General features: G+C 47.4%; 1 protein-coding gene across 3 annotated transcripts in view; it reads right to left on the bottom strand.

The window, feature by feature from the left end:
* Positions 1-7,546: 7,546 nt before the first annotated feature.
* LOC144808004 (uncharacterized) overlaps positions 7,547-25,977 on the bottom strand; it is a 74,958-nt gene continuing 56,527 nt past the window's right edge. For all 3 annotated transcript variants that reach the window (XM_078673575.1, XM_078673574.1, XM_078673573.1), the window contains one exon: positions 7,547-11,399. In XM_078673575.1, coding sequence (XP_078529701.1) covers positions 8,729-10,027 — 1,299 coding nt within the window. In that variant the 5' untranslated portion in view covers positions 10,028-11,399 and the 3' untranslated portion in view covers positions 7,547-8,728. The remainder of the gene's footprint in view (positions 11,400-25,977) is intronic.

The following is a 25,977-nucleotide window of genomic DNA, read 5'->3' as shown; positions in this document are numbered from 1 at the left end:
CGTCCAAAGACACCCCTACATCCCAACCCAGCGGTGCCTAACCAACCTTCAAGATCCCAACTTACCACTCGAAGTGGTGGTCGCTCCTGGAAGATCCTTGTCCACAAGCCTGCAGTGTTTCTTTGTCCCGGAGAATCTCCATTGAAATCAACCGGGCACCCGACCTCAAAACAGCCCCTGTGCCCGGCCGCCCTAGTGCCGCTGAGGGTGCACCTTTGGTCCCCAACTTGCCCCGAGCTAAACCCTAGGAGCTTTGCTCCCACAATCCTGTGGCCTGCTTGCCAGCCACCACCAAACGAAGTCCCCCTATCCTCCCTAGGATAACATTGGGCTTCAACACTCTGCACCCAGCCGTCCTAGTGCCGCTGAGGGTGCAACAACAGTGCATCACTGACCCTGGGAGACCCCCTGAGTCTAACCCCAGAACCTTAACTCCCACAGTCAATTACTTACCTGAGAACCGTTAACCTGTTTTCCCTTCATAGGATAACATGGACACTTTTTCTCCAAAATGTTTCGAAGTGTGGAGTTTTGAAATCTAAAAATATTTTTTTTAATTGCACAAATAACCAAAATGTGTTTACTTACCTGTTTCAAGGGAATGTCCCAGTGCTGAATCTAGGTATCCAACGTGATACAAAAGGGGATGATGGACGGAGCGTTTGAGCAAACCAAACACTCACCCCCAGTCAACTGATCTGGGTGTAATCCATCACCATTCTTTAGCTCACTCCGCTACCCCAGTTCAGACATGGCCATATGCCAATCAGTCTGACCCTGTGCCTCATGGGAACAGTCCAGCCCGAACTGCCAAGATATGTCTTCCCTGGACCGGAAACAAGTATCCTGGGATCGGTTTCGGGTTCATAACCCTCATCAGCCAGGCTATCTTGAATCAAGTGGCAAAGTGAGCAAGGTACTCACGTCTGAGCATACCCTGCCAACTTAGGGCAAACAAAGCGATACAAAAGGAGATGATGGACGGAATCTAGGTATCCAGCACTGAGTTAGAAAAGTAACACGAAAAGTAACTTACCTGCAATTTATTGTAGAAGCCCATTCATTTCCATGTATTGCTCCAAAAAGTTTCCAAGTGTGGAGTTTTGAAAACTGAAAATATTCTTTAAAAATCATGCGAATAACCAAAACGTAATAACTTAGCTGTTTCTAGGAAATGTACCAGTGCTGAATCTAGGTATCTAGCACTGAGTTAGAAAAGTAAAGCAAAAAGTTACTTACCTGCAATTTAGTGAAAAAGCCTATTCATATCAATGTACTGTATTTGCTAAGTGTTGCATACTACTTCTCCCCTGTAAATCAAACAAAGTGCAATTTCTACTGCATACTTGAACTGTGTTCATACAAGTAAATGATTACCGTAAAGTATTTTTATGCTTACCTGTGCCAGGCTTGCTTGGTTCTAGAAATAAAACAACCTTATATTTTTTTATACAAAAACAATTGGCCTAGAGTTCAGTTCTTGAGTGTGTGAATTCATTTGCTGACTGAGTGTGAACATCAAATGCTTAACACTGTCCTCTTATACTGCCTCACTGCTCAACCAAGCTACCACTTTAGAGAGTAAGGTTCTATCTAACTTTAACCTCTGCCTACCTCTGGAGACCCTTGGACTCTATACACACTATACCTCACTTTGGTGCAGTATACAGATCCAGTTTCTTACAATACCTCATTGTATGTCTCTCTCAATTTACATGTGATGTTGCCCAGTGGAAGGAGCAAGCTGCTCTGGTAACTTCTTCAACGCTGGAGTTACACACCCGGATGAGGGAAATATAACTCTGCTGGGGTCTGTACTTCAGCATAGCATCTTGAAAGGTCAGAGTTATCACTACATTTTTTTAACAGGGGATTTTAACACTCATTTGTAGGGACATCATGCAAGGAGGAGTGGAAGCTATGGGCTGTGCACGACAAGCAGGCTTACACATGGAACATACTCCCAAGGGTGTTGAGCTTAACTCCATCTTGCTTGAATTTGATCTAACATCTGTAATAAATAAGCTGCCTCCGGGGAAAACATACATTACTCCCATCTTTATTTGGAGAGGGTGTGAGACCTTTATTGATTTCACCTTTGTATATACCCCCTTTTACTCTCTGGTTACCGATTTTTCTGTGCAGGCGAGTGAATGCAGTGACCACAACCCCATTTGTGTCTCAACTTGCTGGACCCTAACACTAGGACAAACCAAGATGGGCGGGGGGCTAGTGTCCCCCTTAACGAGGTGGAAGCGGGAAGGAGCGTAAAGTGGGGGTGTATTGTCCCAGAGCTACTCCACGAGTCCCTTTTAACTCACTGTCACAGCGAGTTTGCCACCAGCCTCGATGATGAAGCAAGTGCTCCCGACATCATGGGTGCATTTGGATCCATGTCTACTGTCATAAGGAACTTTCTACGGGGCCTGTTAACAACCAGGTCCAAGATGGTTTGACTCTGCGTGCTCCCAGGCTTCCAGGAACCTGAGACAGGCCTTGGGTGTTAAGCCCCGAGACCGGGTGGCAGTCAACGGACTACGAAGAGCATATAAGGCTGCTCTAGCAACTCGCGAGTCTGTCCTGAAGGAGGAGGCCTGGATCAATTTGGTGGAGGCTAGTACACTGCGTAATAGCTCAAAGTTCTGGGGCATTATTAACAGCCCATTTCTATCTGGAAATAATGCTAATTTACTGGATGCCCAAATCACAGAGGACGATTGGGTACATAATTTCGAGGGTATATTCCAGTTGGATACCCCTCCAATTGAGGGGCAAGAAAGGGTGGAAGGCAAGTCGGAACTTATTTTCACCATGCAAGAGGTGAGTGCCGGTATTCTGGGTCTATCTAAAAACAAGGCCCCCACGCCAGATGGGATCCCAACAGATCTCTACATCGCCCACTTAAAAACCTGGCTGCCTGTCCTCACAGCTGTTATCAATACTGCAGTCCAGATTGGCCGCACAAATTCTTGGGCTTGATCGATTCTAGTCCCGGCATTTAAAAAAGGATAACGGGACAGTACCTATTGTTATAGGCCCATTTCTCTGCTGGACTCTGTGGTGAAGAATGTTGGGCCGCATGGTACTTGACACACTTGTATCATGGGTTGAGGAAAACAACTTTTTATCCGATATCCAAAACGGCATTTGCCCAGGTCGTTCCACTGTGGAACAGTGTTTAAACCTGTACATGGTTCTGAACAAATACACCGTGGCTCGTTCCAGTCCCATATACCTAGCCTTCCTGGACCAGTTCTCAGCATTCGACTGTGTTGATAGGTCCAAGCTGTGGCAGTTGATGTCCTCCATTGGCATTGACAGTAACATCATTTTATTTCTGAGGGAACTTCACCGTGATAATAATCACTAGGGGATTCATTTACAGGGTAGCATGGTATCCCTCACAATAACTCCAGGAGTCTCAGTCCACACAATGTAAATCCGTTGTTCCCCCTAATTCCAACTTAACATGTACCCCCAATCACCTGCCCAAACCTCTCCCTGCTGATGCCAATGTGGTATTCCGTCAACCCGCAGACCATATTTTTGGCCCCTTTGAAAGTGCCCATACAATAAAAATGCTGCAGTTGTAAATACAAATCAACTACCATTTGTTGTGTTTGAAACATTTTATTGAATAATAAAACCTAATAAACATAAGCTGATTATTAAAGCAAAACATCAGTTGCCATACACATAAGAGACACAAGTAGTACATAAAAATCAACAAACTGTAACACAGAAAAGTTATGTAGAGCACAATTCTTAATTTCGGGCAGTCTTTAAAGTTCAACAATAGAAACGTTCATAAAGAACAGGAAAGGAAACAAAGAAGGTGGGGATACAGTGATTTCATTAATGTAATGCTTCCTACATATAGAAAAACAAATACTAATATTTTCCTTAAGCAATAAAGTCCGTACATTAAAATACTAAGATAAATATATTGAACAATGAACATTTCATGTGTAATTAGAATTCAATTTGAATATTTTAACCTCCTCAGCATTATTTGACTCATGATTACAACCTGAATGCTTTCTGGAAAGGACCCGCCTAATGGAGTTCAAAATCACATCTTTTCCAACAACAGGATTCAAATGATAAACTTGAATTTCAATTAAATTGATTGATTTAGGCCATTTTGGAGGTGTCCTAAAGATCCAATAGGATCAAGGCTGCATTTATCTCCTCTATCCACAATGGATCTGATCTCTTCAGCTACTGCTGATAAGGTCGACTCTGTACAGCAGTAGGGTCTAAACCCATGTTGAGCAGGATCCAGACAGTTGGTATGTTGAAAGAAGGCGGTGATCTCCTGATTCATGGCCATTTCTAAAATTTCATCAGGAAGAGGAAGGACCAATCTGGGTCTGTAGTTCTTTACATCTGAGGGATCGAGGGAAGGAGTCTTTAGAAGTGGCAAAAGCGATGCTTTTTCTAAGCATCTGGAAAAAAGACGGACTTGAGCACCATTGTAATAACAAAGTGAGATGAGCAGAAATGGTCGCTGAAACCGGATGGAGGGCAAGAATCTGCAGGGCTCCACATTTCATAGTGCTAATAAGATTAGATACTTTCTCTTCAGAAAGTGGGGTGAATGTACTCATTACCAGGAAATGGTAAGTTAGTTTATTCACCGTACGTTACTCCACTATATCTGTCCCTGAAGATGATCTGGTGTTATCTTAAAATCCAGGAATATTTTATTAACTTTGGAAAAAGTAATATGGCTAGTTCATCACAGCTTTTTGGCTGGGAGTTGCTAAATTTTTATAACCAAAGGATGAAAGTGATTTAACTGTGTTGAACAGTAGGCTGTAACTCTTCCTCCAAAATTGCTATTGGTGCCTACATTTTCTTTTACATTTATTGAGATAATAGGAGTACCATGGCGTGGAAGGCGCAGACAGATGGTTAGTCTTCAATCTAAAAGGCCCTAATTGACAAACTGACTGGTAACAATGTGCAATATGAGGTCCTACTCTCTGGTGGTGGAGTCCGAAGCCCTCCAGATGAATGCAAAACAGCAGGCAGGCCGGTGAGGAGTAAATAAACAAAGAACACATCCCTTGCCTGCTGCTGAGACTCCTCCTTTTATTGGCCCATTGGCGAGCGCTGGATCAATGCAGGGACGAGGTAGCATTCACTGGCATTTTTTTGAAAAATGCAGACTTGTTACAAAACTGGCGATTTTTTGGGCACATCGCTAAATCCTGGAGGGTCTCAATGACAATGCTCCCAAATATAATCATGCCCTGTGGGAAACAGTGGCCCAAATTCTGCAGGCGAACACAAGCTATTCAGGATAGATGTGTTGCAGCAAAGTTTGTACTATGTTGTGACTTGGACATAGCCTATTGCTTGGGTCAGGCGATTGGCATGAGTGTAGAACTACAGTGCATTGCCAAGATTATGTCTATATTGTTCTCTAAAGAAACCCGAGCATCGTTAATGGACAAGCTATTCGATGGCTCTCGCCTTTTAAGCAAGAAGTGGACTAGGCCCCAGGCAGATTCCTTTGGTCTGTCTGCCTCCGCCACGCAATTTCATCACAAATCTCGTCCCCTTTTGGCTACAGTAGGGTTTTGCAACTCTGCCAGCACCAGACCCTGCTACAAACCCAACAGGTCTCTTAGTTCTTTCATGGCCATAGCACACAAAGGCAACGTCCAGGACATCATGCCACTGAGTGACCTGCCTTACAACTGGTGCAGCTGCAAAACCTCTTTGTGTCCTTCCAGACACTGACTCATTCTATTATAGGCAATATCCAACATTTTCTCCAGTGAATTAGATTATACCAGTGGCAGACCCCTCTCTCTATTCCACCCAGACTTAACAATGGCGACGGATGTATCACTTCTGGGATGGGAAGGCCATATGGGAGACAGAGATTAGGGAACCCTCGTCACCGGCAGAGACCCAACTCCACATCAAGCTGTTGGAGTTGCGAGCATTTCACTTAGCGGTGAATGTCTTCCTGCCCACCATCACAGGATGGCTGGTGCAACTTCTCATAGACAAGACAGTCAATGACGATGGTCTCATCAGGAAGAGTCACACTTGAACTTGTTTGACAGCGAGCCGAGGATTCACAGGCTGCAGTTGTTTGGTCTGACGAACGGGCGCTGGAACTGCTTAGTTGAATTTAACTTCCTCCCTGGTACGCTGCCCAGAGATACAGAAGAATCCTTACTCGGTTGTATTGAATATGGTTGAGAAGCATATCGGAGAGGCGGGGATCTACCGTCCTGATGAGACCATGGTAATTAAATGGAACGGTTGAAACATTGACTATACAGGGATTATTTCATATACATTATATCTTCTATGAATCGCCTTTGCTTAACTTGTATTGTGCAAAAGCATTTGCACCCCTGTTTCTGTGTGCAAAATGTGGATCGTACTGTTTTATCATCAAATCACTTTCATCTTAAGCACTGCGCAGTCATCACTCAACGTGTTATATATACACTTGCTGCTGAGAACACAATCAGAATTTTTGGAAATGAAAAGGCCTCATCTGAATTCTAATCTTCATAAAAATGGTGAATTAATATCTGCCCAGGGCCTGCATATGTGATACAGACCTGTGAGATAATGAACTCAGACCTCTGTAGTTGTTCACAGTGCACATGGGAAGTGCTTTTATACGTCTACGCTTGTCACTTCTGGAGCAGAATGACGGCGACACTGAGCTGCATGATGTCTCCTACTGCGTGCAGCAGGACTGCTTTAAAGTTTGAGGATCCACTCTGGCGTGTGGGGAATATTCACAAGGTAAGGAATCTCCAGGTAAAGGAGTATCCACCAGAAAGAGCGTTACCGAAGGCAAGTAACTGGTTTGTTATGTTTTCCTGCTGTTGTATATTATGTATAGGGCTCCCGGTTTTCCGTATTTACACATATAAATACAGACGGAAATATTTTTTTCCTTTGTCTGTATTTGTATGTAGAAGCAGAAAAATACAAATAAAAAAGTACATTTTGCCGCGCTGCAGCCTTTGTTCAGAGTTGCCGTGCCCTGCTCAGATTCTGGGGATTCCTTCCAGTGACGTGGAATCCTTTCAGTGACGTACTGTTGACCTATTGGCTCAGGGTCTTCAAGTGACCCTGAGCCAATCCCGGTTGTTTACAAGCATCACAGTGCGGGCGTGCTAATACCACCAGCTCCTCCGCCGTTAGCCTGCGCCAGCTCCAGCTCCTTCTATTTGCACTTTGTGGGTACGTGTATGTGCCCTTAAAAGCCGCTCCTGCCTCTCTCTGCCCTCTGCAGCCTCGGGCTCCTGCCCTCCCGCCCCCACCCACGCAGCACCAGCTGTTCTCATCCCCTTACAGAGTCATCTTAGTTACTGTGATGCAAAAAAGTAAACGTTCCTTTGTAAACCTTATGCTTCATCTGCATCCATTGCCTGGGAAATGTGTTTTAAAAAATGTTTTTGTCAGAATCCAGATCGATTCCCTTAAAAGCCGCTCCTGCCTCTCTCTGACCTCTACAGCCTCGGGCTCCGGCCCTCCCGCCCCCACCCACGTAGCACCAGCTGTTCGCATCCCCTTACAGAGTCATCTTAGTTACTGTGATGCAAAAACAAAGTAAACGTTCCTTTGTAAACAACCTAAAACGGCACAACTTAACTATCAACGTGATATGGGTAGGATTTGTGAGATATATTAACAGCGCTTAGAAACCAAGCCTACACAGAAGCGATATCGAACAAATGACACACTTTAGCTTTCTTTTTTTCAAGTTTCTTCAATTAATGCCTCATTGCTCCATTAATCACCAGAAGCTGGAGCTGATCCCCCTTTGTGACCTTATGCTTCATCTGCATCCATTGCCTGGGAAATGTGCTTTAAACAAAAATGTTATTAGAATCAACAGATCATGTATCGATGATGGATCATTTGGATAATGTGGCAAAATTCATAACTATGCAGAAAGTGAAGCAGCCATGTAATCACATAATTCCAACTAGTAGTTCTTTGCCGTGACTTGAAAAAGACCCAATCCTGATTGATGAAGCAGTCGGTTTCTCTGTACTTGAATAAAGGGAAGCATTTTCAGAACCCCTTGTCCTCTGCTGTCTGGGAATGATTCATATTCAGGCTGCACTGAGCTGCATCTAGGCGATTTACCACTGGTAAGCCATTCAATGCAGGCGGTTGACTGGCAGCGTGGGCTCAGGGAGAGGAAGTACTACCTTAGGCTTAGGCCTCTCGAGAAACAGAACTGCAGGCTGCAATTCCCATTTTAGGAGATGCAGTTCTCTCGTTGCGTTTAGGCCCCTGTCAAGGCATTTATTTATTTATGCGTTTTTATATAGCGCAGACTTTACCCGAGGGTGTCAGAGCGCTTCACAATAGGAACAGTAACATTACAAGAGCAAATGTTACGTTACATGAGGAAAAAGTGACAATTGTGCAAGTAACTCCAGTAACCAAGATACAAGATGAGGTAGCAACCGGTACGTTACAAGCCAGAAAGAGCCTCAATGTCTGCAAAGTCTCTTGAAATGCACATGTGCTTGTACTACAATGGCAACGTTTTCAGATGAATGTATTGTGTTGCCCAATAACAACCCGACACTGGCGTGCATTGTCAATTTAAATAAATGCGGAAAAATACTAGCTGTAGTGGCGTTTTTTGCGTGTGGCAAAAATAAATGTGGATAAATACAGAAAAAATGCCCAAAAAATAAATATGGATAAATACAGACGGAAATGGTCAAAAAATAAAGAGCACTGGTGTTTCTCCCCCAGTGTGGATTCTCACATGTGCAGTGAGACCAGATTTACGGCTGAAACACTTGTGGCATTCAGAGCACTGATAAGGTTTTTCTCCAGTGTGGGTTCTTATATGCTGAGTGAGACTGCGTTTTTCACTGAAACATTTCTTGCATTCAGTGCACTGATAAGGATTTTTCCCAGTGTGGGTCCAAGTATGTTTAGTGAGTCTTCTTTTGTCATAGAAACATTTCTGGCATTCAGAGCACTGATAAGGTTTTTCCCCAGTGTGGGTTCTTATATGATGAGTGAGACGGTTTTTATCACTGAAACATTTGTCACATTCAATGCACTGATAAGGTTTTTCCCCAGTGTGGGTCCTAGTATGTTTAGTGAGTAGTCCTTTGAAACAGAAAAATTTCGGGCATTCAGAGCACTGATAAGGTTTTTCCCCAGTGTGGGTTTTTATGTGCACCGTGAGCCTGTTTCTGTCAATGAAACATTTCTGGCATTCAGAGCACTGATAAGGTTTTTCCCCAGTGTGGAATCTCAAATGTGCAGTTAGAAGTGATTTAAGTTTGAAATGTTTTGGGCATTCAGAGCACTGATAAGGGTTTTCCACAGAGTGGGTTAATGCATGTCGATATAGACTCCGTTTGATACTAAACCTTTTCTGGCATTCAGAGCACTGATAAGGTTTTTCCCCAGTGTGGATTCTCATATGCTCAGTGAGATAAGATTTACTGCTGAAACTTTTTGGGCACACTGAGCACTGAGAGAGGTTTTTCCCAGTGTGGATTCTCATATGCTCAGTGAGATAAGATTTACTGCTGAAACTTTTTGGGCACACTGAGCACTGAGAGAGGTTTTTCCCAGTGTGGATTCTCATATGTTCAGTGAGACTAGATTTACAGCTGAAACTTTTTTGGCATTCAGAGCACTGGTAAGGTTTTTCCACACAGTGGGTTAATGCATGTCGATAAAGAAACGCTTTGATACTAAACCTTTCCTGGCATTCAGAGCACTGATAAGGTTTTTCCCCAGTGTGGATTCTCATATGTTCAGTGAGATGAGATTTACAGCTGAAACTTTTTGGGCATTCAGAGCACTGATGCTTTTCCCCAGTGTGGATTCTCACATGCGCAGTGAGACTATATTTATGGCTGAAACATTTTTGGCATTCAGAGCACTGATAAGGTTTTTCCCCAGTGTGGATTCTTATATGCTCAGTGAGATAATATTTACTGCTGAAACTTTTTTGGCATTCAGAGCACTGAGAGAGGTTTTTCCCAGTGTGCATTCTCTCAAATTCAGTGAGATGAGATTGATGGCTGAATCTTTTTTGGCACAGGTAACTTATTTCTCCAACTTGGGTTATTTTGCTTTGATTGAGGCGGGTTTGAACACTGAATTTGTTCTCACAGCACGTGTTTTTATAAGGTGTATTCCTAGAGTTACATTTAGTTTTCTCTTGCTTATATGCCACGGTACGAGTGAACTCGATTTTAGAGTCGGGCTTGTTTAGATAATGTACAGTATTTATCTCTAAAAGAAATTGTGTGTAATCTTCTTAACACTTGAATTGAGCAAAATATGTCTGGATGCAGCCCTGTAACACCTGTCGAAATGTTTCTAGCAGATAATAGTCTTTTGGTTACAGCCTCTCCGGCAGCAACTTATTTTGTGACTGAAGTTTTTCTCAAATCTATTTGTATAGGTTCTTAGCAATGCAGGGATAAGGTGTTAGTCTGATATTTAATGATTAAACTGAGACGTACCTTTTTGCACTGGCGTAATGGCAGTAACTGAGAACATTAGAACATGCACAGTACTATTGTGGCTCACCAGTCACAGAACATCAGTTAATTTTACCCTTTCTATGTTTGGTGTAAGGTGTAGTTCTGAAGATGAGGATTTATTTACATTAGCTATAGCGCAACGGTGCTCATTTAATCAGTTTTTACATATCACTCCTGCACAACAGAATGTTTAGGTGATTTACATAGAATTTCAGAGCAGTACACATTAAAAAGGAAACAATCTGAGATGGTCATGAAAACAATAAAGTGGTGGATTTTTAAGGTTTTCGCCAGAGTGAGCAGAGTGGGTCGAGGTGTTATATCCCGAGGCAGATAGTCTCAAACTTGTGTAACTGGTTAAAAACGGTTGTTGAACGAAGGTGATTTTCCAATCTTTTGGTTGTTAACGTGTCAGCTTCGAAGTCTTCTTTCAGTGTCTTTTCTTTGATGGTTTGCAGAAGAAACATTTAGTTATATCTTTCTTTTATGCAGTGTGTGCTTCCTCTCTGGAATTACATGATGCTTTAGATCATGCGTGCTTTAGATGAACGTTATTCTGTCATGCTGAGGCAATTTGTCTTTCTGATAATATTTCAGATGAGGATGTTGTGCTTGGTCTTTCTGGGATTATTTCTGATGCTGTGTGCACAGATATGACTTTGCTCTGGGTTAATGAAATGCAAAATTAGAGACTTCACTTACAGGTATAGTACTTTCCTCAGCTCATACTTCCTCCCCACACCTAGATTTTGGAAATTGTTTAAACTTAGAATGCTGGATGTCCTTCAGTTTTTCAAAATAATCCTTCTTATGGCACTAACATTCAGTTGCCTGGTGTTAAATCTTGCTTTCTTCGTCCGTAATTTCAATCACCTGTAGTATTAAAATTAAATAGTTAATACATAATACATGTAAATTTCCCCAAAAATAATTTACAAGCCATATCAATGCAGAATTGCAGAATTTTGAAAATGTTGACCTGTTCTTCAGACAGAGCAGAGTGTAGAATGGTAGCCTGAGAGTACTTGGACGTAGGAGTGAGGATTTGTAGAAATTCCAACATTTTATTATGCTCACAAAGGATACATGTACCCTATGGACTTGTAACATAGAATCCCAAAGCAGAAATTAAAGTCATATGGACTGGCACCAAACAGATATTTAAAAAAGAATACTATTAATTAATTTTTAATGTAGATTTTTGAGATGGGAATTTCCTCTCCACGGACAACAGGTGTTTTCCCCTGCCCTGAGTTACCAACTACTTGTATCTGGTATCCTGACTTTTGAGTTCTGGCCTCTGCCGCACGCAAATCTATTGTATGTTGCAAGGACTATGCCTAGACCTATCCCTCAACTATGGTCCACAGTATGAATCAAGGGCACTTAAATTAAGGCGTACTTTCATGTGTTAATTTTATTCCACCTGATTATCAGTTGTTAGGTTGTTTACCCCCGTTATCTGGGGATTCGCCTGTATCGTTCACCCGCCGACATCTTTGAGGGCAATCATGGCAAGGTTCTCGCTGGCATCCGCGCCTCGGTGGGCTTCTGGAAACACCTTCCACTAGCCCCCATCGGGCGAGTAGCCCTGGCAAAAATTATCATTGTCCCTCGCTTACTGTATTATTTCACCAACCTCCCGGTCGTGCCTCTCAGACGTTTTTTCCGCGAACTGGACTCGTTGCGCCGCACCCTTATATGGGGAAATGGTCGGCATAGAATAGCCCTCGCCAAACTTCGACTATCCACCACACAGGGGGGCCTGGGTGCCCCAGACTTCGAATCGCACTTCCTAGCAGCGCAACTTCAATGGCTCTCGTATTGGACGGCGGGAAGACATTCTGGGGAGACTCATACAGCGCACGGCCCCATCCCGGAACTCTGTCGGCTGCTGCTCGCTGGCATCAAACCCTGCCGGACCTACCCCTTGCAGGTGTCCGTGGCCCGCCAATGTATGTTGCGAATTCACCGCATGGCAACGAGGACGACTTGCTACCCCCCACGGCTGCCACTAGCGGGGTGGCCACGGGGCGTCTCCTACTTTACGAGCGCCATGGTAGGCACATGGACGGACTCGGAGGTCACGGAGGCGGAGGCACTATTTGAGGAGGGCCAGCTTCGCCCGTTCGCACAACTTATGGAGGACCTTGGCCTCCCCCCAGGGCAGTTCCTGACACATCCCCAACACATCGACGGCTATCGCCCACATGGTGATCTAACGGTCAGTGAGCCCGCAACACACCCCGTAATACACACTATCCTCTACATGGGGAGCGGAAGACACCTAGTCACTTGGTTGTACAAGTCCATCCGGGAACTTACACACAAGCCGCTACTCACTCTTAGGACGGTGTGGGAGGACGAGATTGGGAGACAATTACATGACCGGGAGTGGGACAGAGCGCTGGAATTCCCAAAGAAGGTGTAGAGAAACACGTGGTTCAAAAACATACAATACTACATTTTACATAGGGCTTACCAGACCCCGGCACGCTTCCAGCGTTTCTATCCTGACACTCAGTTCTTATGCCCCAGATGTCACTCCCCGTACGCACACTTCCACGACATGTTCTAGGACTGCCCAACCCTTCAGCCCTACTTGTCAGCCATACTTGACTCCATTAGCACCCTCACAGGCCTCACCGACCTGCATTCCTGGGAGGCAGTCGCCCTGGGGACATTCCGCAGGCCAAAAAACACTCAAGGTGCAGTTCAGATATGCTGCGCTATCCTTGCTTCTAGCCAAAAGGAACATAGCCATGCAATGGCGCGCCAGCTGGACCCTCACTAGAGACGTGGGCGGGCGCAGTGAGAAAGTGGACTGCAGCGGAAGAGGATGCCCTTCGGGAGGAGGAAGCTAAAGGTCAGCGCAAGCGTCCTATCTCCCTAGAATGGGCCACCCTATCCCACGAATCTCTGTCAGATCACCAGCGTGATACCCCAAGCCCCTCCCAACACGCCCCGCGCCCCGGACGGCATCGATGCCCTCATAGGGAGTAATCGACATGCCCCCCCGCACCCCCCCCCCATTTCCGAATCCACCCCTCCGGCCTTCGCTCCGTTCTACCCCACTCTTCCCCCCCACGATTTTTTTACTCCGTAGATGCGCTCAGTGCAATTCGCCTGCTCTACTCCCTTGGCTCAGTCACATCCCTCCCCCCCCCCCTCCCCCTCCTCCCCAGTTAGTTAATTCCCCTCCGGGGCTTTCTCTTTTCTCTCTCCTCTCTCCCTCCCTTCGCAGGGACACTGCTCTCTTTACCAAGTTCCCTCATCCCACACATAGTCCCCCTGTTTCTTTCCCCCAAATTCTCCTTGCGCTCTAGCTACATCAGTTCTAAGCGGCCCATGCCCCTACTCCACGCGCCTGTGGAATATTGTATACATCTAACGGGCATGTCTGTACTATTGTATCACCTTTGCCGCATTATTATGTACTGTGAACATTATTTCCATTAACAAAAATCAATAAAAAGGTTTTACAAAAAAGAAAAAATCAGTTGTTAGGTTTTTCTGCACCTGGATGTATCAGGTGTAGAAAAACAGGACACCATTTTTTTCCAGACCGGAAAATTAGACTGAAAAGACGCACAAGACTCTGGGTGCAGCAGAAGCAGCCAAGAATTATCCTGTATTTTGTACTAACTGGGGGAAACCCACAATTCTTCCCTCTGTTAGAAAAGGCTTTCCACTTCCCTCCAATGCTTCACCCATATCCCCCCAACCAACCACATGCATATATCTACCACCTGCTTAAAACAAGTGGTAAATAAAAGAAGAAAAACACTATGAAATAGTGAATGGCATGTGGTTTGACAGGCAGGAGAATCTGTTCCTCGTGGCAACTACCCAGTCCATGGCGCCAAACTTGTGACTGCACGTTACTGGGGTAAATCTACCAAAAAACAATTACATGAGATTTTTCTGCCACTTCAGTACTGTGCAACTTCTAACAAGGGACTATGAGAGGTCTTGGAACGGTCCTGTGACCTGGAGGGTCACACCAAGTGTGCCTATATTTAAGGCAGAGGACTGTCATGGGTTTAACAGCTAGAGCGGTGGTGGCAATGCACCCTGTTGTAAGGATCAATAGCCTGATGAGATCTTTGCATCATGGTCAGTGGAGTGGCGTCCTGCTGACACACCCATGTAATGCTCCATTTCTATACCTGTGCCCAGACTTTGCGCTAACATCAAGTGCGTGTTTAGGGTGTTGGTGTGCGTAGCATAAATGCAATGTGAGAGTGCGACAGAGTAAACCGCGACAGAGTAAACCGCGACAGAGTAAACCGCGATAGAATAAACAGCATCTCCTGCCTGCCAGTTGTGTATACAGTGGGACCATCTAACCCTCTTTTATACTCTAGTTCAAAGTCCCCTGTTACCAAGTAATAATGTGCTCTACAAAGTACTCAGGTGCCTGCTGTACCACCAGGGATGGTGAGAGCCTGACAGTTTATCTAAGTTGAAGAGACATCACCTGCAGGCTGAATTACTTAATGGAGAAGCTGTGTACCTGTCCTGCAGAGCCTAGAACTGTGCCTAGAAGCCTGCCTGTCTGGTGAGAAAGGGAAGGGAGTTTGACTATCCAGCAGGAGGACAAGGCTGTCCTGGAAGAAGCAAGGTCAGACACATCCCTTTCATCTGTAGGGTGGGCCGGCAAGCCATCCAGCAGGACCAGCTAGTCTGAGGGACCCCGCTCCGCCAATACTCTCCCAACAGTTCAAGGCAGAAAATAAAACTTTACGACAACGTGATTGTTGAGGCCCAGTAGGACGATTGTGTGCTGCCAACATCCCCGTTCAAGGTTGCACTTGTCAAATTCCTAACACAACAGGGTCTGAATCTACTGACTTCCTGGAGAGCCCGTGTTGGGCTTTTAGCTGCTGAAATTTCTGACTGAATACAGCCCTACATCCAGGACAAAAGCACTCCACAAAAGCCTGCTGGTGGGTCACTGCTCTCTCGAGTCTTGGGGCGTGCCAGTCAAGTGTCGGGAAACAGGAAAGAGACCCAGACAAGACTGACTCATCCTGTGAAAGGGTAAGACGCTTACGACAGAGCATATACGCATTGGGGTGACTGGAGTGACAGAACTGCACCTATACTATATTCATGATACTCCTAAATGCCCCTTGAGGGGAAGAGGGGATCAGAACCGGACGCACCGGTCTGCAGCACATGGTAGTCTGGCATGCCTACACTATCTTTTCACCCAGACAGTCCATAAAGATGATTTTAGAGCCGCTACGCACATAGCAGTGGGAATCACAGACCATTCGCTGGTGGAGGTGAAACTCGATGGTCTGGTTGTGGACTTCATCCTACCCCCAAGTGTTGATCCATGATGTTTAAAAGACCAGGCGTACAAAGCTCGTTTGAGAGATCGAGCAGACTTCTATTTTAAGGAGAACGGGCGGCCTGCTGAATCAGCTTTCGTGCTATAGGATGAATTCAAGCCAGTGATCCTTGCGGACACGGACATTAAGGGGCCGGAAATACTGGGAGAGACTTCCTGAAGGACCTGACCCTGCCAATGCTAACGAATGAGGACTGAGACGCACTAGAGCAAGACCTGGCAGTAGACTAAATAAATAAGACAATAAGAACCTTGAAAACAGGACAAGCAACAAGGCCTAATGAGCTCCCGTTAGAATTATATACAAGCATGATGGATAAATTCAGGGAGTACCTCCAGTGTAGGTTTCAGACTGCCTGAAAATAAGGGTGTCTCCCAGAGGACCAAAGAATGTCTGAGGTGGTGGTCATCCCAAAAAAGGACGAACCAGCAACTGAGTTTGGGTCTTCTAGACCTCTCTACCTGCTTAATTTTGAGACTAAGGTCCTTGCGTAAGCCCTGGCGATCTGCCTGCGGATATTAATTACAACAGTGGTTCATCCTGATCAACCGGGCTTTATGTCACACCAGGGAACGCGCTTAACTCTCCGACACCTTAATGGAGTACCACATGCAACCGGGGATTCCTTTGCTGAACCAGCGGCGCTGCTGTTAAGCTCTTGTATGTGGCCCCTCTAGCGTGAATGCACGTCAATAATACAGTCTCCCGAGTCTTTGCCGTCCGACATGGATGCTCCTTGCCTCCTATGCTCTTCACACGTGCGTGGGTTCGCCAGGACCTCTCATATGGTGTATTCCAGTTGATCAGGAGTGGGATGCAAGAATCTCCCTCTACGTTGACGTTTTGCTGTAGGACACGTATTCAGCCTTCTCGAGTGAACGAATCCTACACATTTTTACCATATTTAGAGATTATTCAGGATAGAAGATCAATTGGAAGAAGTCCTTAATATTCCTGCTGGAATCAGGGACCCTGCGGCTGCACTCTAGGTGCACAGTTCTTGTGGTACTACATGGCTTTAAATATTTAGGCATGGGCGTGGCCAAGATGGTGGCGAGGCAGGATGATTCGCTCCTACGACAGCTGGGAAGCGCCAAAATCGGTGGCGGAGACCCGTCTGTCCCTACCTACCGTCGGTGGACTGATGACTGGCAGCGGGGGCCAAATACGGGCCGAAGAGATCCGAGTCCAGCGGCTGCATCACCAACGTGGCAGAAGCCTAACAACAGGGGCAGCCCGTGACGGAGACCGCAGAGGCCAGCTCTCAACACCGCGGCCTCTGCCCGCCTCGGCCATCTGCTGCACGGCGGGGGCCGCATTCCTAGTCGCGGACCCGTGGAACCCGTGGAGCCGGAGATTGGGAGCACAACACCCCTTGCGACACCTGGACCTGTGGAGCTGGGCCGGATTGGAGCCTATCACTAAGGCATTCCTAAAATCGCTCTTCAACACTCTCAGGGCTGACATACTGACAGTGAAGACGGATCTGAAGGCTGAGATGTGGGAAATACGCAGAGACGTAGATGAGGTGGGGGAGCGGGTCGCAACGCTGGATACCAAGCACGACTCCACCACGATGGAGGTGATAATGCTCCAACAGGAGATACTGAGGCTCCAAGATCAATAGCTGGATCTCCAAACGCACGTGGAGGACCTCGAGAACAGATCACGTCGACACAACATCCGGATCCCAGGGGTAAAGATGACGGAAGATACCAAAGATCTCTTTGCCTTCACACAGGGCCTCTTCCGCCATATCGTGGCTGTTGCTCAGGATGTGGAAATTGTCTTAGATAGAGCACACAGAGTCGGACCCCCGGGGGCGCCCAACAACACCCCGGCGGACATTTTAGTATGCCTGCAGGACTTCAAAACCAAGGAAGCCATTCTGACAAAGGCGAGAACCCTCCACCCTCTCTCCTATCAAGGTCACTCTCCTGTGCTGTACCAGGACCTAGCCCTAGTCACCCTAAAGCGCCGCAGGCAATTCCGCCTGGTGACGGACCACCTTAGACAACACAACATCACCTACTCCTGGGGGCACCCATTCCGTCTCATCTTCCGCTTTGATGGCAAGCTTCACCAGATGCGCTCTCTCACAGAGTCCTGTCAGCTGCTGGGCCGGACGGTGCCGGATGATGAGGACGATGATAGGCACAACGGCAGCCCTGGGCCCGAGATCACACCCTCAGGATGGCATAACCATAGTTGGAGGCGGTGAGTCCGAAAGCCGAATAAGGCAGATGTTGTGAGGGGGCAACAGGAGGCCCTCGCCTCCGCAGCCGATGCCCTGGACAGAACGAAACCTGGCACAGAGTAAGACACTTGCCATTATGTACCCTTGCTGCGATACTCTGATTTCTGGCGGATGGCGGGGGGACCTGGTCCTCTCCCCTTGGTCACGTTATGAGCCCTCACTCAACGACTGCCCGGCTCCTCCGGGTTGGTGGACTATACCCTAGAGACTGGGCTTTTCCTGCATTTTTGAACTTTTTGTTGTTGGCTGAGACATTAGTGCTACTGGAACTGTCTGGGTTTTTTTTTATGTTGGGTTTGGGTTTCCTCGTCCACCTCCCCTGGGTGCCCTTAACGAACTGTTCTGTTCTATACCGCCGGCCACTTTACGTTCCCTTCCACCTTAATAGGTTAGTGGCTGCACAACATGCCCAGCGCCATGCATTGCGTTTTTCCTCGATCCCAGATCTCTTATGGCGCACAATTCTCTTAAAGTCCTTACCCTTAACGTGCGCGGCCTGAACAACCCAATCAATCGCAGGGCTATACTACATTACCTTGAGCATTCTAAGGCGGATATATGCTTACTCCAAGAGACCCACCTCCTCTCCAAAGATCATCACAGATTGAAGGCTAGGGCATTCCCCATCCAGTTGTTCTCCTCCAACACCACAAAATCAGCAGGGGTGGCCATCCTAGTCACCCGATCTTTCTAGGGGAGGGTGCTACAGAAGCAAGCAGAGCTCAGGGGTCGCTTACTGACATACCAGTTTTTGTTGGGGGATGTGAGAAGTTGGCCTGGTAGGGGATGTTTCCAATTCTGGAACCACCTACTACCTGACCAAACAATCCCCTTATGGTGTCTGGTTGTAAGTCAACCTTATTAGACAAGCTATCCTAGGGGTAGCATGGACTAAGCAGCCTAAAGGCTTAACTTAAGAGGTCGTGTTAAGCGAGCTGTTTTACCACATACAATCCTGTAATACCAAATGAAAGGACACCACACAAGTATATATTATAAAAATATATGTGTTTATTACTAAAAACAATCCCCAGTATTCTTTATGAATAAAGGGGCACAAGCGTTAAATCAAAAGCACTGTTTAAACATACAAGTTGCACAATTATGGATGAGGGCGGGTGGCCACTCAAACCATATACTAAACAAGTGGTATAAGAAAGGCCACTCGAACAGTGGTTAGGCCTAGGGCCTAGGGAATCGCTGGGAGCAGTCAGGACAAGCAATGCTGAAGTCGGGAATGGCCCTCGGGATTCGGGAGATGTGCGGAAAGCGCACGCATGCACCAATGTTAACCAATGGTGCGTAAAAGTTGCAAAGTTAAAGTTTAAGGACACTTCCGCTGAACCTAGAGGAACAAAACTTAACACACAGACCCTAGAGGTGTGCACCAGTGTGGGAACACCGGCGGAGCAAAGTTACCTCACCCACAGGAAGTGGGTGCACAGGGTCGAAGAGGCGTCGGGTTTTGACACGCAGGTTCTTGGCGCTTGAAGCTGAAGACGCTGCAGGCGATGTGAAGGAGAAGTGTCCGGTGGATCCAAGGGTGGATCTGAAGGGGTGAAGACCTGAAAGCAGAGGGGACAGTGTTCAAAGTCACTGGCCAGTGACCACCGTGGAACCAGATTGGAACCAGGCAAAGTCGGGTGCAAACAGGTGATGAGGTGTTGCTTCTCTCTGCAGCCACGTGGACACGAAGAGGTCAAGGACGTCCAGGAGTCGATCACGAGCTGTCCCTCAAAGGCTCTAGCTGATGGCGGTGTCGAGAACTCGATTGAAGCAAACAAGCCTTGGCTAATGCAAGCCACGGGGAAAGTGAAAAAGGCTTATTACTCGGACCAGCAAGGTCAGAGCGGGTACTCCTTTCTACAGGAGCGAGGGCAGGTCTGGAGCAACCAGACCCACAGTGTAAATCGTAGGTTTCGTCGCCAAGATGGCCGCTGACCACGTGACAAGCGGCCGGGATGGCGAGTCGAGTGGCACAAAGCAAAAGGGCCCCACGCAGATCGTGGAGATGCTGGAGGGCTGATCTTTAAAGTAAATGCTGCTCGATTGTGGGGCTTCTCAAACCCCAAAGCACAGAGTCGAGGGTGCCTCGGGTGCTGCGCAGTCAGCGTCTCGGGGGTCTTTCAAGATGTCCGCTCCCACGTCTCTCGGTGCCTCCACGGGTCCCTTCTTTGCAGGGACTGTGGATCGGGCTGGGAGAAGTCTGGGAAGCTGGGTCTTGTCAGGCTCTGCACTCGGGCTCCGGCGGGAGGCGGCGGCAAAGCAGATGTCGAGGTGCTGGGTGGTGCCTGTGTTCACAGGGTGGCCCCTCCTAGGCCACAAGGGAGATGCTCTTCAGTCTTCTGTTCATCAGAATGTCGAAGTCCAGTCGTCTTCTTAGTTTAAAGGTGATTTCAGGATGATCTGCTGTGCTAGGGCACTGCTCCCACTCTTATTCCAATCTGAGGGGTGGATCTCCTGCTAGGTCCCTCCCTATGGGTGGGACCAGGAAGGGGGGTGGTTACACCCCCTTTCCTTTGTCCAGGTCTCACTGGAGCTGGGGCTGGGCTGCCCCAGAACCGGTTTGACCGGATTATGCAAGGGGAAGCCTTGTGCTCCCCAGGCACTGTCTGGTTTCTTTCAAACCTCCCTGCTACAATACACTATCTCCTGTCTGGAGGGCGGTGACACCCTCCTGTGACAGGAAACCCTTTGTCCAGGCCCCATCTGCTGAGTTTCGGTCAACTGCAGGGGTCCAGACATTTGTCTGTGGCAGAGGCATCCATTTTGTGGATCTAAGGTCCTTTTTGAAATTAACCGCATTTAAGCAAAGTAACATGTCTTACCCCTCTAGAGGGGTGGAATGCTATCCCCGTCGCCAGAACTGGCGAGGGGATAGTATTCCAAATCGTATGACACCTTACACGACATGTTTTGATAAAGCCAAACCAAAGTTGCTATATAACCGCGAGGATTATAAGGCACTTAAGAGTATATGGTATGGCCCTATCCTGAAACAGCTTAGGGAGTTGTTCCCGACAGCTGCAGACAGGCTCAGCTCATGCTAGAGCTCCATCTCACATTAAACCACGCACTCTGCCTCCAGGATTGATGAGGCCTTCCATAGGAGTGGCTCACAGGTTAATATGTGTCCAGATATAGGTTTAGATATAGGTATACTATATCTAAGCAAGGGGTGCTTACACCACCTTACCCCAGCTGAGTGATCAGCCAGTTGTGTCAATTTAAGAACCAGCCAGGGGTGGCAAAAGATATACTGCAGCCCCTGGTAGGCCTTGTGGGCTCCTATGCCCTGGGCACCTATAGTGCATTATACAGGGGCTGACAAGGAGTCCATTTCCAATTGTGGTATGTACCTAGGGTACATGGAATCCATTTTACAGAGAGAGCAGATGGCCTGGGGCCCTGATTAGCAGGCAACCAGGTCAACTAAGTCAAAAAAACAGCTAAACACAGGCAAAAAATCTGGGGTAACCATAGTCAGGTAGCCACCTTCCTACAGGGGACACAACCTTTGTCATAGGATCTATTTATGCACCTAACGAGGGGCAGATGACGTTCCTTCTCAAGGCTATAAGGGAGGCGGCTGCTGCCGCAGATAGGCATTTGCCGATTGGGGTAGACCTCAAAGTTGTTTTTGACAATGACCTAGATCGCTCCTGCCAGAGGACGACCCAAGCCGGGGTCTTCCTGCCTTCAGGCCAAGCATTGCTTCAGGAGCTGGGATTATCTGACCTTTGGTGACATTCCCACCCCCGCACTCGTAGCTACACCTTTTACTCAGGGGCGCTCACAACCTATGCACGCCTGGACTATCTTATAGGCTCCTCCTCCCTCCTGACCCATATCACCAACATTGATATTTGGACGGCCTCTCTCTTGGATCATTCCCCTGTCCTGGCCAATTTTCACCTCCCTTGTTCACCGCGCCCCCTCAGACACTGGCGCTTGCGTGACACGCTGCTGCAGCTCCCACCTGTACTGACTCAAATCCAGAAAGCCATCACAGATTTTCATTCCGTCAACGATACTCCGGACACTTCCCTAGCTAAGCAGTGGGCGGCCCTAAAGGCAGTCCTGCAGGGGGAATTCATAGCGATCTCTTCGGCTCAAAATCAAAATAGGGAACGTAAGAGAGCGGAACTCACCCAGAGAGTCTCAGACCTTGAGCAGCTACATCAGAGAACAGGGGCGGCCAGAGCATGGCGCCAGCTTTGCCTAGAGAGAAAACAACTTGTAGCCCTAGATCAAGATAATATTTCAAAACAACAACGGTCCCATTACAAAGGACAAAATAGTTACAAATGAATATAGACCAAAGAGTAGCTATATTAGGGTGACATGTCCAGCCGGACAGAGGTCTAATTTTTACTGATGCATAAGTTGGGGTAAAAAATTCTCACATTTGTACAAGAACGGGCACAAGCCTGCACCCAATTTTACAGACAAATAGTGAACACAAAGAGACAAACAAAGGGCTTGTAGGCAAAAACTGCAAGTTCTGTTACACTGTTGTCATCACAGTATTAAAATGTAGTACATAACATTAAGAGACACCTTTACACTCAAAGAAAAAATAAATATACTGTTGTTTAAGGTGTAACTACTTGTCGACTGCGTTTCAATTCCTATTAGAATTCACGAATCATCATCAGGACACATATATGCATGCCTAACATTCATATAGCCTCAATTGCCTATAGGGAGGAAAGGGAAGGAAAATACATCAGGGATACATTAAGAAAGACATAAAGGAATTAGTGTGTGTAGGAAATGGGATCCCTGTCCGGCCAAGGCGTGCGCCAAGGCCAGGCAGAAACCACCATCCCCCGCTAGGGTAAGGAAGGTACCCGCCAGGACAACCCCTGCTCACCCCCTAGGTAGCTTGGCACGAGCAGTCAGGCCTATCTCGGAGGCGAAGTGTAAAGTATTTGCGCACGCACCCACCAGCAGCAACATCCAGGGCCCCCCACAAAAGGAACTCCACACAAGGTTTATGTAAAAATAGCCTTTGTGTTGAAAACACACATTATATAGGAATACACACTTCACAAGGTGCCATCAGGCACGTGCAGAATCTACAGGGGAATATTTACAAGGCAGGGCCCGAGGACCACTGCCAGGAATAGGCAATTGGGAGACTAACATTGGGACCGTATAACAACCTTCAGCTTCACACAAGATACATAGAACCTTCAGCTTCACACAAGATGCATAGAACCTTCAGCGGGGAAAAGACAAGGCACATGACACAATACATCACCTTCCATGGTGCAACATAGAATAATTCGCTGGAATCACATTAGTAAGAACACAGAACTCTCTCTAGGCCAACGGGCCTCTCTGGGGCTAAGACGCCCTAAGAGACGAAGTCAAGATAGGCTGCAGGGAGCCAAGAAGAACTTAAACGTGGCAGCTGCCCACAAAGTGCTGGGCAGCTGTATATGATGGGGCCAACGTAGGAGCCTCGCAGGCTCTGAAGCAAAAGGGTCCAAGGAGGAGTCTTTCAGGGCTCGAGACATAAAGGGATGCTGTTAGCCTCGCAGGGCTCGGGAGACAACGGTCAAAGGTGGAGCCTCTCAGGGCTCGGGGCAACAGTGGAGCCTCTCGGGGCTCGGAACATCGGAGGAGCCTCTCAGGGCTCGGGGGAAAATGGCCGCTGGGAGCCTCTCGGGCTCGGGGGAAAATGGCCGCTGGGAGCCTCTCGGGGCTCGGGGGAAATGGCCGCTGGGAGCCTCTCGGGGCTCGGGACCAATGCAGGGCTTCGTGGAGTCCCTCCCGGGGGACTCGATATGGGCGGAATGAGCAAAGAGCCTCTCGTGGGCTTGGCAGCAATGTACTCTCTATACTCGGCACTACAGCCCATAAGCAAGGTGCCGCCCAGATTTCTGCCAGGAGGGCCGCCGATACAGGACTGAGAGGAGCATTCAGTTCTAACAATTCCACCCTCCCATACCTGATGAGTGGCATACTGGCAGCAATCATGATCGACAATAGTTAGCGCCCCATGCAAGTGAGGTGGAGAAAAGTGCCCGCAGAGACGATGATGTGGTGGCGGCTGGTGGCGGCCTGGCGCGGACGGGCTTGCCTTCGGCGCGCCGCTGCGCACGTCCGCGTTTTCCCACCGGTTATGTAGGGATTAATGGGCGGTAGACTAGAGCGCTGAATGACCCTTCCGCTCTTACAACCGGAAGTGAGTCTAAATGCCAGCAACGACCATCCGCTCTAACGGCACAAGCCGAGGCGGACTTGGGTCTGGGCAGAAACAGGTGAGACAGTACTTGCTGTGAACTTTAAAAGTGGTTAATCTTGGCGGCGTAAACAATATAAATGCAACACAGGAATTTAAAAACGGAGCACAATTCAATCTGAGCCCGAATTTACATCAGGTTAACTAGTGATTAGCAGTACAGCTACAAAACCAGCTTTACCCTTTTGATCGGGGCGCCGCTGCGTGCGTCCGCGCCTTCCCACCGGTTATGTAGGGATTAATGGGCGGTAGACTAGAGCGCTGAATGAGCGGCTCTCAGCCGTGGAGAGTGAGGAATTAATAATGCTATTGATGGTAGGGTTCACTTCACTAACCAAGGCTTGTAAGAACGATGGGGGGCAGGGGTCTAAGGAAATCGGGTCGAATGCGTTAAAGCGGGCCATATGGATGTTCTCCTCAAAAGGCCCCATCCTTTCAATGTCTGAGGAGGTCGGTGTCTGTTTCGGGAAATCCTTAACGATGTCAAGGATTTTCTTTTCAAAGTAGTTGGCAATGGAATGACTCTGGGCTCAATCTCCTTGAGGACTGGACAGCTCTAATCTGAGAACTACTCTATGTCGCCAGTAATTCTCTTCATGCCACTGGCCTAATGTTGGCCATGTGACCTGTAACCAGCACCGCTTAAGTAGGAGGGCACATCCACGGTCAGATCCACTACTCTGGCCGCTGAGAGACGTGCTCGTATCCAATTACACGAACTACCCAGCGACCTGGCAGGGCAGCGTGGACAATACATAAAACGCCTGAATCCTCATTGCAGGTTTTCCTAGGTAAGCGGAAGTCCGACTCTTCACCGGTACTCGTCCGTTAACACAATTCATGCCCTATGTCACTAACAGTTCCCCTCCCTTTCACAGGTGCCATAAATTGCCCAGATTGTGATCAATGACAGCACTACAATGCGTCTGGTAAGCCAATTAGTTCCCCGCTGTCACCTTGCGTCACCCACCGGCATCACGCTCCGTTTTTTATATGTACACTGAGCACACCGTTCCCCACCGGCAATCTCCAATCACTTAGTCTACCAATAGACAACGCTTCCACGATCACCCCGCCTAGGCGCTCACTTGCACCCCACGTGCTGCACATTTAGCGCGTCCTGTATCACGCACGCATTGAACACCTCACCGTAGGCAGCATGGCACACCGCCTCGCGTCCCCGAGTATGTGGCTGGGCACCCCCAAGCACGCACAATCCTGAATGCCCCCATAGAATCACCATGGAGATGTACAATCTTGATCACTTTGGGTAATGCCAATGATGTAGAAGTGGATGTATATATGCCCCCAAAAGAGTCAACATGGAAATGTACAATCATGAAAGCCACCAATAGAATCACTTTGGGTATTGCCAATGTTGGAGAAGTGAAGTGAATAATTATATGCACACGAATTCCTTTATGTCTTTCTTAATGTATCCCTGTTGTATTTTCCTTCCCTTCCCTCCCTATAGGCAATTGAGGCTATATGAATGTTAGGCATGTATATATGTGTCCTGATGATGATTCGTGAATTCTACTACGAATCGAAATGCCATCGACAAGTAGTTACACCTTATAC

Source organism: Lissotriton helveticus, chromosome 1_2 (genome assembly GCF_964261635.1).
Source record: "Lissotriton helveticus chromosome 1_2, aLisHel1.1, whole genome shotgun sequence".
NCBI classification, from domain to species: Eukaryota; Metazoa; Chordata; class Amphibia; order Caudata; family Salamandridae; genus Lissotriton; species Lissotriton helveticus.
Note: the sequence above shows the minus strand (reverse complement) of the source record. Positions and strands in the feature narration are given on the sequence as shown.